This window comes from Octopus bimaculoides, chromosome 9 (assembly GCF_046866305.1).
Source record: "Octopus bimaculoides isolate indiv1 chromosome 9, ASM4686630v1, whole genome shotgun sequence".
Lineage (NCBI taxonomy): Eukaryota > Metazoa > Mollusca > Cephalopoda > Octopoda > Octopodidae > Octopus > Octopus bimaculoides.
Window position 1 is genome coordinate 82,075,586 of NC_142936.1, and position 15,000 is coordinate 82,090,585.

General features: G+C 36.7%; 1 protein-coding gene across 2 annotated transcripts in view; it reads right to left on the reverse strand.

Annotated features, from left to right (window-relative positions):
• LOC106872920 (glucose-6-phosphate isomerase) overlaps positions 1 to 10,554 on the reverse strand; it is a 72,990-nt gene extending 62,436 nt beyond the window's left edge. For both annotated transcript variants that reach the window (XM_089357878.1, XM_089357877.1), the window contains exon 1: positions 10,316 to 10,554. In XM_089357878.1, the coding sequence (XP_089214004.1) occupies positions 10,316 to 10,452 (137 nt within the window). In that variant the 5' untranslated portion in view covers positions 10,453 to 10,554. The remainder of the gene's footprint in view (positions 1 to 10,315) is intronic.
• Positions 10,555 to 15,000: the final 4,446 nt, after the last annotated feature.

Sequence of the window (15,000 nt, forward strand, 5' to 3'; positions counted from 1 at the left end):
TACAGTTATCTCAATTACTCTCCATTTACAATCCTGCTCTTGTTTAACACCAACCCAACCCTAATCCTGCAGACACCCAATTAAAAGTGTTCTGACCTTGACCATCCTAACATTTTCTTAGATACAATAGATCCAAGAGTACATTGTTTACAGTGTCCTTTCTTTTCTAAGTGAGTCAGGTGTGACTCAAGGAAATTTGGTTGCTACTTCTAGCAGGTCAAACAATAGTGAAACTTTAGATTACAAAAGATGTCCTTTTGGCATTTTATTCTAGCTTTCTACATTTCAAGATTTGCATCCCTCCCTCACCAGGGTGGACAATTTTCTATCCTTCAGACATCAATAAAATTTATGCCATATTTAATGGCATACAAGATGCATAGACATATTAATGCATCCCCAATCTTAACAGAGCATCATCATCATCACCAATGCCCATCTTCCATGCTGACTTGAACTGGATTGTTTGACAGGAGCTAGCAAGCCAGAGGACTGCACCAAGCCCCACTGTCTGTTTTGTCATGGCTTTTTACAGCTGGATTCCCTTCCAAATGCCAACCACCTTACAGAGTGGACTAGGTGCTTTTTACATGGCACCAGCACAGGCAAGGTCTGTTTGACACAGTTTTCAAGGCTGGATGCCTTTCCTAGCACCAAACATTTTACAGAGTGGACTGAGTGCTTTTTATGTGGCACCAGCACTAGCAAAATCTGCTTTGGCATGGTTTTTACAGCTGGATTCCCTTCCAAATACCAGTCATTTAACAGAGTGGACTGAATGTTTTTTACATGGCACTAACACTAGCAAGGTCACCTAGCAACTTGTAAAACAAAGATCTTTTGAAAGCAGCCACCTATTGAAAGAGGTGGCTTTGAGCCAGGTGATGAGAGGGTCATGTGTGACAGAGGGACAGAAACAGGTGTTTTACTGTAGAGGAGATACATGGTTACCTCAGTCAGAGGGAGAGAATGAGAGAGAGAGAGCAGACGAGAGCAAGAGTGAGAGTGAGAATGAACAAGAGAGATGGTGACAATGTGCCAGGACATACTCTCCAGGTATAGGTGTAGTGTATTAAGGCAAGTAATATTTAAAGCAACTTCACATATAGGACCTGAGATGGAATTTTTTTTTTTGGAGAATTGAGACTTTTAGGGGTAAAAATTGTGCATCTTAAATACCATCAAATATGGTGCATGTCATGTACTTTTACTTCTATTTTTATCTCACAGTAAAGTGGTGAGCTGGCAGATCTGTCAGCATGCCAGGCAAAATGCTTAGCAGTATGTCATCCATCTGTACATTCTTAGTTCAAATTCTGCCAAGGTCGACCTTGCCTTTCATCCTTTTAGGGGGTTGATGAAATAAGTATCAGTCGAGAATCAAGTACTGGAGTCTATGCAATTGACTTCATCATCCACTCAAAACCTGCTGGCTCTGTGCCAAAATTTGAAACCATTTTTATCTTATAGTCAGAAGAAAAGGCAATGTCAAGGACTCTTTACAAGACAAGGCTTATGAGATAAGTGGGGGAGGGGAGGAGGGAAGAAGGTATCCCAAACCAGAGACTTGGCCCAAATGCTCGCAATGGAATAGACTTTACCAAAGGCAGTCAGGGCAGCAGGGTTACAAGCACTGCATTCCCCCCCCCCCCAACTGAAAAGAGAAAAGAAGAAAAATAAAATGTTGTAGCTGTGTGGTAAGAAGCTTGCTTCCCAACTACATGGTTTCTGGTTCAGTTCCACTAAAATGATAGAATGGTCAAGGATAGAATGCCATTGGTCACAGATTTGGTCAAACAGGGTTAACCGAGGGCTAAACAACAAATCAACTCGATTTAGCTGATCTTAAAAGTGAAAAATTGGCAGAATCCTGGAGCTTTGGAAAGATTGCCACGTAATAATTGTTCCAGCCCTCAACACACTGAGTTCAAATCCTATCGAGGCCAATTTTGCCATTCATCCTTTCAAAGTGAATGAAAGAAGTACCAATCTAGAGCAATGGATTAGAAGAATTGTTAGAGGGGGTCAAGCAAGATGCCTTGTGGTGTCTGTTTTTAACATTTTGCTTTCTGACAGTAACACCTGCAGTAATACTGGTGCCATGCTGCATTGGCCAATGTCAGCAGATTCAGGTTTGCATATACATATGAGCAGATGCATGGTCAATCTTGACTGACAGACACCCTGTGTGTGTGTGTTTGTGTGTATGTGTGTGCGTGTTTGTGTGTCACTGTAATAATAATGAAATTATTGTGTACAGTGCTCAGGTGTACTACAACTCATCAAAGGTGCATGTATAGTACATAGAATTATGTACAAAAGTCAAAAAAGTGAACAGTGTACAAAACATGAGACACATGTGTGCATGTGTATGGAAGGGAGAAGGATATCAGGTGTAGTGTTGGTGAATTTCAGGAAGCATGGAGGTTTTAAAGGATGCAATGTCTCAGCAACTAACAATTGATGCAGGTAGCTTGTTCCATGCTTCAGCAATTCTGAGTGTGAAAAAATGTTTCCAAAAGTCATGGGAGCTGTGCTGTTTTCTGACCAAACTATTCAATGTTGTTATACACTGCTAATCACAATGTACTTCCTCGAATTGTTGCAGCTTTCGAACGATGCTACCCTGTAGGCTAGGCATGCAAGCCACAACATTCCTCATCAACAGAACACTATTCCATCGCAGGGTTATCCATTTACAGCTGAGTTGTCTGGAGGAAAGTGAAATGAAGTGTTTTGCTCAAGAGCACAACACATCACCAGTCTTGGAATTGAAACCGCAATCTTGTGATTATGAGTGTAACACACTAACCACTAGGCCATGCAGCTTCACACACACACACGTGTGTGTGTGTGTGTACAGGCATGACTGCATAAGTACAGACATGATTATGTAGTTGAGAAGCTTACTTGCCAACCATGTATGTATACATAGATACATGCATGCAAGCATGTATATATATATGTGTGTGTGTGGGTGTGTGTGTATCTATGCTTGTATGTATATCTGTATGAAGTCAGTGTTAGCCCAAAATATTTGCAACGTTAGCAACAAAGCAAATAAAGCTGGTTGCTAACAAAGAAAAATGTGTGTACCTTAAGACTCCTAAAAAAGGATGCTTTCAATGCATTAAGCAGATGAGATGCATCTTTTTTCGCGATAGGATGCCAGTCTATATATAGCATTTAAAACATAATGAGTGCAGGTATGGCTGCATGTTTAACAAGTTCACTTTGCAACCCTGCAGTACATATACATGCATGCATACGTGTGCATGCATGTGTGTGTGTGTGTGTCGGTGTTAAAATGGGGGTAGCTGATGAAGGAAAATGTTCTCTATGTGGCTTGTGTGTTTTCTGTACTCTGGTTATTATTATTTTCTTGTCTACGTTTTGTTTGCAATGTCCTGTACCCAGATATGCACCTATATGTACAGGTAGACGTAGGTATGCACATACCTGTACGTATATATGCATATACTCATTTATTATTTGTTTTATATATATATATATATATATATATATAGGGTGTTTCAAAAAATTCGAGATCATTTCACAATCTAATAACTTTGCCAGTTCTTGTTCAAATGACTTCAAATTTTAACAGCATGTGTAGAAACAGGTCAAAATTTAATGTATAATGTTTGATATGTTTATCTTTTCAGGTATAGAAATGGCATTCACTGAAAGAGAAATGACATTTTATGTGTTGGAGTATGCTCGAACACAGTTGAACAAGACTGCGCAGCATGCATTTGTGAGAGAGTTCTCTAAAAAGTCACCAATGGCAATGCAGATTTGGACATGGCACAAAAAATTTGAGGAAAGCTGTCTGTGCAGGGCAAAAGGATCTGGATGATTACTAACATCAGAAGAGACGGTTGAGCAGGTTCACCAAAACCTCTTGCAAAGCCCCAAGAAGTCCATAAGAAGAACTAGTCCGGAAACCCAGATTCCTCAAACCACAGTTTGGCACATCCTCAGGAAATGCTTGCTAATAAAACCCTACAAGCTGCAGCTCGTTCAGTGCATAACGGCAGATGAAATCGTTCATGGAATCCACATTCCTGTGATGAATTTCTCATACAAATTTGGAGGAATAAATCTTATGTTGCTCAATATTAAGCCCATTTAGTTTCATTTGCTTTGACTATGTAGTTTCTGTGATATTTACATCTCAAATGATATCAAATTTTTTGAAACACTCTGTATATATAAATATATATATATATATATATATATATATATATATATATATATATATATACATACACACACACATATATCTGTCATCATTTACTGTTGAAAAGCAAGGTCAACCTTGGTGGAATTGGAACTCAGGACATAAAGGCGGACAAAATACCATTAAGCATTTTGCCCAACATGCAAACAATTCTGCCAGCTCACTACCTTTTGTATGTATCAATATTGGTTTCAAATTTTGGCACAAGACCAGCAATTTCAGGGAACAGGTTAAGTCGATTACATCAACCCCAGTATTCAACTGGTACTTATTTCATCAACTCCAAAACGATGAGAGGTGAAGTCGACCTCATCAGAATTTGAACTCAGAACATAGTGACACCAAAATGCCACTAGGCAGTTCACTTGACATGCTAACGATTCTGCCAGCTAGCTGCCTTTTGTGTGTATCAATATTAATCAGTGTAAACACTTTATGGTATCATTAAGGGGAGGTAAGTATCTAAGGAGAGATAACTCAGGTGAAATTAGCCATTATATAAAAAAGGATCAATAAAATAAGAATCTTAAAGTGTGATGACTGAAACAGATAAAGGAAAAATATTCCCAATAGCTGATTGAAGTGAGATCCATTGAATTAAGTATAAACAGGCCCAGTATAACAGAGGACTTGCAATGGACTTGAACTCAAGCCCTATGGCCTGGCTATTCAACATCATAACCAGTCAACCATTTCGTTTCTCGTCATAAAATCACAAATAAAATACAAATAAAATTCGAGCTAGCCCTATTAGAAATAGCAGTTAAATTTTCCTCAAACCACATCCTATTGTCTAACACATTGGATGATGTGGATAATGTAAACCATGTACATATCACACACACACACACACACACACATACACACACACACACATATATAGGAAAATAAGATAGGATTGCACACAGCTGGTATGCTTTTAACCATGGGTAGGTCTACTTGATCCAGGCTGACCTTGGGGAGTATCACAACAAGCTAGAAATTTTGTACCAGAAATCCTCTCAAAAAATGGATTTGGTAGATGGAAACTGTGTGGAAGCCCATCATACCTGTGTGTGTGTCTGTCTGTTCTCCTCACTGCTTAACAACTAGAATTGGCTTCTTTTCATTCCCATTACTTAGTACCACAAAAGAGACCGATAGAATAAGTACTAGGGTTGATTTGTTCAACTAAACCTTCAATTTAGTGCCCCAGTATAGCTGCAGCCCAATGGTGGTTAGAGGTACAATAAGTTCAAGGTCATAAATTTAGGTGGGAATGGTGTTGGCCATAGAATCAATTCTGACATCTGTTGGACAAAAGTTAAAGTTAAACCAGGCAGGATTTGAACCTATCATCATCATCATCCTCATCATCATTTGATATCTGTTTTTCATGCTAGCATCAGTTGGACAGTCTGACAGGATCCATACCAGGCTCCATTGTCTGTTTTGACATGGTTTCTCCAGTGGAATGCCCTTTCTAACACCAACCACTTTATAGAGTGTACTGAATGCTTTTTAAGTGACACCATCATCAGTGCTTTTTATGTGGCACCATCATTATTGCTTTTTATGTGGCACCATCATTATTGCTTTTTATGTGCCACCATCATCAATGTTTCTTACATGACACCATCATCATCATCATCATTGTTTAACGTCCGCTTTCCATGTTAGCATGGGTTGGACGATTTGACTGAGGACTGGTGAAAACCAGATAGCTACACCAGGCTCCAATCTGATCTGGCAGGGTTTCTACAGCTGGATGCCCTTCCTAATGCCAACCACTCCGAGAGTATAGTGGGTGCTTTTACGTGCCACCAGCACGAAGGCCAGTCAGGCGGCACTGGTAACGGCCACACTCAAAATGGTGTATTTTACGTGCCACCTGCACAGGAGCCAGTCCAGCGGCACTGACAAGTGCTTTTTACATGGTACCATCATAAATACTGTTTACGTGGCACCATCACCAGTGCTTTTTACATGACACCAGCACCAACATAGTCACCAAGTAACTTGCAAGACAAAATCCCCTTTAGCAGAGAGGGGAAGTAGTAGTGAAGGTGGAAGTGGATTTGTGCTAATTGATAAGAGATTAGAGACATAGAATGACAGGGGTAGGTGTCTTGAGATAGCTAAGTACAGTTAGGTATTCTATCTGGCACTAATGATTCTACCAGTCAGCTACCCTTGGAATTGTTTCTGATATAAGTACAAAGCCTGAAAATTTGTCAGCAAGGGGTTAGTCAATCTACATAACCATAGCACTACAGGAGGTTAAAAGGCAAAGTTCAGCAGGATTTGAACTCAGAATGCTAAGAGGCAGAACAAATACCGCTGAGCATTTTATCCGAGGCTCTAATAGTTTGACCAGTTGGCCAACCTTTAGAAAAACAATAACGAAAATAATGGGTCAAAATAAAAATAACAAATAATGATAAGAAAGTCATAATGATTTCTCCTATTTAACACGAGCTTAACACATCATCATCATCATCAGGCCTATTTTCTGCTTAACAAGGCTTCTCACCAATAAGATAAGTCTTATTATCAGTGTTGTCTTTGGTGGTGATGGTGATGGTGGTAGAGGAGGTGATGGGTTTTTTGTTTGTTTGGGGGGAATTTTTTTAGTTCTTTTGTTTTTTTAAAGTTAAAGCTTACAAAATACAATCAATAACATTTTATATCACAGCATATATTCTTAGAGGTTAACTTATTGATCAAAGAGAAACTCGAGAGGAAAGGACAAAAAATGACAGAGTAGGTTGATGTCAACTTCAGTAGCTTAGTTGGGGGTGGGAGAGGAGGAGTAACAGTTCTCCTTGGGTAATGCTTTTATGGGAGTGTCACTTAGGATGTGCTGTATAAGCCTGTATAGGGAGTGACAAACTGAAGGGCTGCCCCAGGCAGTACACACTCCAGTTACGCCACTGGTCAACTTATCATTTTGTCTTTCTGGGGTCAACAATAAAAGCAATACCACGTGTACAGCTTAATCAATTCCAGCCTGCTCCCTAATCTGAGGTTTTGCCCTCATGTTAAAAATCATTATCATCATCATCAACATCAATATGTATAGATAGTAATATAGCTTAGTTTACCAAACATTAGGGCCTGGTTCAACTTCAACTTTCGTTCAACAGATGTCAGCATCGATTTTATGGACAACACCATTCCCACCTAAATGTATGATCTTGAACTTATTGTAGCTCTTATCATCATTGGACTGCAGCTATACTGGGGCACTAAGTTGAAGGTTTAGTTGAACAAATCAACCCTAGTAAGGGAACAGACATGTCAGGTGAAGAACAATCAATTGCATTTATAAATAATTAGCAATGTTAAAGATTACTAAGGAAATAAATAGGTAACCCTAACCCTAATGGATATTTGAATTCATGAATATCAGGGGCGTCAATGAAGATAGCCATAGAGTGCAGAATGTGTGTATATGTGTATGTTTGTGTGTGTGTGTGTGAGTGTGTTAGAGCTGTCTTAACAGCATTGTATGTCCCCCACTAGGGCAAATCAGTGCACAAGGCCCTACAGCAATTATTTATTGATAACAAGCCAGACTAGGGTCCCTTCACTCGTGAGGTCCATGGGTAACTGCGTTGTGTCTCCATGCCATAAGACTGCACTGGTGTGCGTGTGTGTGTGTGTATGTATGTACGTATGTTTATATGAATGCGTGTGTGTATGAATGAATCTTTTGTCAGTTTCAATAGTGAGCATTCCCGTTATCCGATCAAGTAGTCTACTTAGACGCAAACCCTTTAGCATTTAAACCGACCATGCCTGGCTATAACATTCAGTCTGCTTTATCACAATACGAAGGACAACCACGCAGTAAAAATATATATTTCTTTATTGCCCACAGGGGGCTAAACATAGAGGGGACAAACAAGGACAGACAAAGGGATTAAGTCGATTACATCTACCCCAGTGCCTAACTGTTACTAATTTAATCGACCCAGAAAGGATGAAAGGCAAAGTCGACCTCGGCGGAATTTGAACTCAGAACATAAAGGCAGACGATAAACCGCTCAGCATTTCGCCCAGCGTATTAACGATTCTGCAGTATGAATACACACACACACACACACAAACACACACACACACACACATCCACACACGCTCACACATCCACACACACACACGCACGCACGTTTCTAATATAGGCACAAGGCTTAAAATTTGAGATGTGTTGGGAGTTAGTCCCTTACATCGACCTCAGTACTTGACTGGTACTTTATTTTATCAATCCAAAAAGAACGAAAAGCAAAGCTGACCTCGGCAGAATTTGAACCCAGACAGTAAAAGATTCAGAAACATTGCAAAGCAATTTTGTCTGGCGCGCTAACAATTCTACCAAATACAACAGAAATGACAACACCTAGCTCAGGTTTCAAGAAAAATTCACATCCTCGATACAATAAATAAAATCCTTTTTATTATTTTAAATCGAGAAATGTATAAAATGTGCATTACGATTTAGAATGAAATAAAAACAGTAAATAAACTATCAAGATACATTGAATTTTTTGCAGAACAGCTAACCGCTCCCAACAGGAAAATATAAACAAATCTTATAGAAGGCAGGCATTGTAAATGAAATAACACAAGTGCGAGTCTCTATGTGGTTGCTCGACCTGCTAGAAACAGCAGCTAAATCTCCTTGAAATTACACTCCCTAACCCATGCTATCTTAAAAAATAAAGGACACAGTGTATCTAGAACAATATATTCCCATCAACGTCTGGGGGAAAAGACGGAATAGTCACAGATGGAACGCTTTTGAGTGTAGATTTGCTGCTCTAACAGGCTAAACAACAACAAAAGGTAAATTACAATGGATTGAGTCACTGCAAGCATATTTTTATTGTTTTTAAACATGTATACACAATGCTTGAGTAAGTTAATGACTTTAGATTCATTCTAAATTAAGAAGCCGTTTCTAATAGCATTACAAACAGTTCTAAATATAAATCCAATAATGTTTGCCATCCAATATTTAACTGAGATAAGAACTAGGGTATTTAAAGACAGGACATATTATCATCTACGTCACTAATATACATTATTTGAAGTTAGATCAATATATTTAATTATTATCATTCTCCTATCCCATACCGTTTCTTCTTAAAATTCCCTTTTTTTTACTTTAATTTAATAGCTTAATTAATAAAATGACATTTTTTGGTTATGATTTTTAATTGTGTTTGTAAAAATCAGAGACAGTAGTCACAAATAACAATCTGGGTCGGGCAAATTATTCAACAAAATTCTCATATTTGTCTTGGGACTTCCCGTATTTCTTGTGGTTTATCCCCTCTCCTCCCGCACATATATTAGCCCTGATCTAGCAGACCTATATAAGTCAAAGACCTATCTCCCAGCAGTAACCATTCCGTCTTTTTCTCCTTCCTTTCTCGTCAATCAGGTAGAATAGATGTTATCGCAGTAACCCATAGTAAATTAATGAAGATGAGATATATCATTTAAATAAGAGTAAAAAATAAAAAGAAATGAGCATTTTTTCTTTTTTTTTTTCAGTTCAAAAATAAAACAAACAAAAAAACAAACAGAAAAATCGTATTCAATTAATGAATTCCTGCGTCAGTACAAACTATCAGGTATGCACAGAGGACGAGTGACATACAATAGTATTGTATGTTCAAGCATTTCTTCCTTTGTGGGTTTTAAATGACGTGGGTGACAACAAATGAAAATAGCGAACGGAGGTCCTTCTATTTGGCTAGCGGGCTATCAAGAATCGAAACCGTGTGGCAAATATCAAAGAGTTAAAACGAATTGACAATATTGGGATTTAATAACGATTTCTAATTAATATGGAAATCCGCAAATTTTAGCGGGCAGGGATCTGTCATTACATTCTGTTGCAATTCCATTCACGTCTAGGATGTTATAGAAATATAAATCTACTCTTATTGGCAAGTATTTTATGGAACCCTTTGCGAAATTATAAAAAAGCAAAAGTGGTTTCGGTGGCATCTGAACCCAGATCGCTAGGGGCATGATTTCATTAGTAATATATATTTAAAAAATACAACAAAGAAAGCAGCAAACCTGTATTTTTTAAACCGATCTGGATCATTTTTGAACATTTCATCCATATGTAAATAAGATCCATGATGGTCATAGTAGGCTTTTAGATCTAGCCAAGCTGATTCAGCTGTCAACTCGTTTTTCGGCTCACAAGACATGATTATGATGGCAACGACCTTGGCAATGTCCTTCGGTAGCCTTGCTTCTTCTGTGTGACGCTAGCTTAACCTTAACCTTCTACTATCTAAACAGAAATGATGTTGTATCTTACGACAAACCTCGTTTTGGGTTTGCCACTAAAAAAAAAAAAACCTGTTAAGGTACTGATCCGAATGCTTTCTTTTATTTTTCACACTAATTTTTGAAATAAAATCATTCTGTTACAACAAAATGGAAAAAAAAACTTATTAAACAAATATAATTAATTTAATTATTTACAAGTATGTATGCTTAATTTTTTTTACATCAGCAACATTGATTTCACTGTTTTTATAGATCATATTCTTTTTTACTCCAAGCAAAAGGCTCGAAATTTTTGGTTGAAATTTCGATTAGATCAATCCCAGTAGGCCACTAGTATTTCAGTCATCGACGCCGAAAGGATATTAAAGCTAAAGGTGTAGTACCTACTTTCAGATCACATCAATATATGTATGTATGTATGTATGTATGTATGTATCTATCTATCTATCTATCTATTTATCTATCTATCTACATACATACATACATACATATATATATACATACATACATTCATACATGCATACATACATACATACATACATACATACATACACATACACATGCATACATGCATACATAGATACATACATACACACACAGGCATGCATGTATACATGCATACATACATATTTATATCTTTTATCTTTTGTTTCAATCATTAGACTGCAGCCATGCAGTTCAATGCATCACCCCCAGTACTTATTTTTTAAAGCCTCATAATTATTCTATTGGACTCTGTTGCCAAACCACTAAGTTATGGCGACATAAACACACCAGCACAAGTTCTCAAATGGTGGGTGGGGACAAACACAGACACAAAGACACACATACACACACATATACATACACACACACACACATATATAAAATGTCTAGCTATAATTTCTAAAGAGAATCTGTAGAGATTACCTTAACAAATGATGTAAAAGCACTGCTAACACAGTAGAACACAGTATTGACTTACGAAAACATTCAATATACTTTGTAGGATATTATGGTTGCATAACAAGATACCATGTCCTTACAGGTCAATAATCACTAACCCCTATTTTCTTCAGATCCTTGACATTCAATGCCCATTCCATGCTACCTTGCAGTGGCATCACATAGTCTACCACAGGCATATCAAACATGTGGCCCACAGACTACGTGCAGCCATTTTCAAACATGAGTGCAGCCCACAAAGACCAAAATGGGAGAACCAAAAAAATTCTTAACAATAAAAGTAATCGATAATAATTTGATTAATAAAAACAGGATTATTGATGAACAAATAAAGATTTTAACCCTTTGGTATTCAGATTATTCAGTTAAACACTTATTTATTCTTATTGCTTTGAATTAATTATGCATTATCTTTTAGCTTTGAGATTTTAATGATGCGATTGGTTATTTTTACAATGACATTGTAGGACAGGAGTGTGATGCCAGATCTGGCCAGTTTGAAGATAAAACAGGTTGAATATTTAGGCCAGAAATGACTGGTTTAAATACTAAAGGGTTAAAAGATTTTTTTACCTAATAATAAGTATTGATATGACAGAAATCTTTGTTGTAAATGTGTTTAAGAATATGTTGCCCCTATGGCAACATGTATGTGAGCAATGCGGCTCATAGAGACTCTGCAGTTAGACATGCCTGATCTACCAATTGTACAGAGAGAGAAGCCTTTTATTGTTGTTATTGTTTAACTACATTTTTTTGTCCTGATTAAGTAGGTCTAAGTGGAAAGCATTTGATATATAAAATAACCATTTTGTCATTTTATATATCAAAGATTTCATTGTCCAATGCATTTTTATTTTCATTTTTAAACAATAGACACAGGCGTGGCTGTGTAGTAATAAGCTTGCTTCCCAACCACATGGTTCCAGGTTCAGTCCCACTGCATGGCATGGTGGACAATTGTCTTCTACTATAGACTCGGGCCAACCAGAGCCTTGTGAGTGAATTTGGCAGACAGAAACTGAAAGAAGCCCATCGTACATATATATATAATATATATATATATATATATATATATATATATATATATATATATATATATATATATATATATATATATATATATATATATATATATATATATATGGCTGCATGCATGTGTGTGTGTGTGTGTCTTTATATTATTTTTAGTTCCCTACACCATCACTTGACAACCAATGTTAGTGTACTTATGCCACCATAACTTAGCAGTTCAGCCAAAGGGCCCAATAGAATAAGTACCAAGCTTTACAAAAAATAAGTCCTGGGGTCGATTTATTCCTCTAAAAATTGTCCAATGAGGTGCCCCAGCATGGTTGCTGTCTGCTGATTGAAACAAGTAAAAGATAAAAGAAAATAGTATTTATTTGAGGGACTTTGGCTTCTATTTCTAGCAAGTCGAGTAACCAGGTACAAACTTTTTTTTTACTGCTAACAGAGTCAATAGCTTCCCCAACTCTCTCTAACCCCTTTTTTTGTTTCTTTTTAAGTCAAGTTAATATACTTTTACAACAGCCAGCCCCCAGTATAAATTAGGTCACCTAACTATCAAAATTTATCTACTTCTTATAGTGAGATGAGGAGGGCTTCCACCGTAAATTCTTCCTATATATCTATCTGTCACATCTGAAGTCATGATTCTATGTCAATATACCAAAGATTTCTCAGTACTTTTTTATATACCTATATTTTCACCAAATCTTCAGTATCAAGTTACTCCTCATTCCTTTTCTGACTATTTATTAAGGTCACTTCTTAGATGGGGAAGGGTTAGTATTTTCTCTTACAAATTATTCTTCTTGGTCTATGACAATGTTAAAAATTAGCTCTAATGAACAAACAACACCTTGAAAACTCTCTCCACTGGGGGTATACAAACCAAGACAAAACAGTTACAAATAACATTGAAAATGGGAATCTTATGTTTATTTTTCTTTTGTCAGTGAACCAGGGGTGGGGGAAGTGCCTATGACCCTTTACAGGGCATCGAAATGTGATGGGAGGGAGGAATTATTCTTCAAGCTAGAGAAATAACCCAAATACCTACATCAGAATGAACTCTACTTGAAGAACCCCAAAGCCAGGTGTTGATATTAAACAGGGCATTTAACACAATCTTCTGGATATTAACTCTTTGAAATCAAGAGATTTAAATATCTGCAAAAGCAAATTTCCTATTAAAAAAAAATCAAATTTTAAAAATATTATCTTAATCATAAACTGATAAGATTTAAGGGACTTCCAGTTGCAACATTATATATATATATATATATATATATATATATATATATATATATATATATATATATATATATATATATATTCTTTTATGTTTTTACTTGTTTCAGTCATTTGACTGTGGTCATGCAGGAGCACCGCCTTAAAGGGGTTTTTTAGTTGAAAAAATCAACCAGGATGTATTTTCTGTAAGCCTCATACTTATTCTATCAGTCTCTTTTGTCAAACTGCTGGGTTATGGGGACATAACCCAGTATGTGTGTGTGTGTGTGTGTATGTTGCTTAATATGAGTTGCTTAATATGAGTGGAATGTTCTTTTCATTTCTGTTTCTTTTTTAGGAGAAGAATTTGATAATTCTATGGTCTTTAACATGTTATTTCAGTCTTTCAAGTGTTCAAACTGATGACCTTCCATATCATCCTTGTGCACTTTTGAAGTAAGCAGACCTTTCTACGCAGTTCTTTGTTGGCATTAATTTCTTGGCAGGCTTCTTTGATGTATTCAATCACAGCATCAACAGTGCATACCTTTTTAGAAAACACTTTGTCTGTGACAACACCCCAAAAGAAAAGTTCCCAGGAGTATGAGGTCTGGTGATCTTGGTGGCCAATCTACTGGGCCTCATCAGCCAATCTATAAGTTTGTCAACTCTTTGTTCAGATAATCACAAGTGTATAGTGTGGAGGGACCCCATTTTGTTGGAAATGAAAGTCATCACTGCCTTATTGCTGTTTCAGAGATGGATCTAGTCTTCTCAAATTTGACATATATTCTATAAACTGCTAAACTTGACGGAACTGGTCTTTGAAATTCCTCAATCTATTTCTGTCTCGCCATTTTTGTATTCTCTGTTTTCCAATACTGCTCGATGATCCAATTTCATTCATCGTTAGTCAATTTCCAACCACAACTATAAATATCTGAAATTAGGAATAATTATCTTATTTCGAAAGAATTAGTCAAAAAGAAAACATAGAATCATAAAATTCTTATCCTAAAAAAAGAATTAGAGAAATGAAAAGAACATTCCACTCATATTAAGCAATTGTATACTTACACTCCTGTGTATGTGTGTGCATGTGTGTGTGTGTGTGTATGTTTATGTCTATGTATAAATATATATATATATATATATATATTTTGCAGCTGAAGATAGCTTTACATTGTAGATTATACACATATTATATTATGTTATATTATATTATACACATGTAGAGCTTGAAACACGTGTAGCGCGGA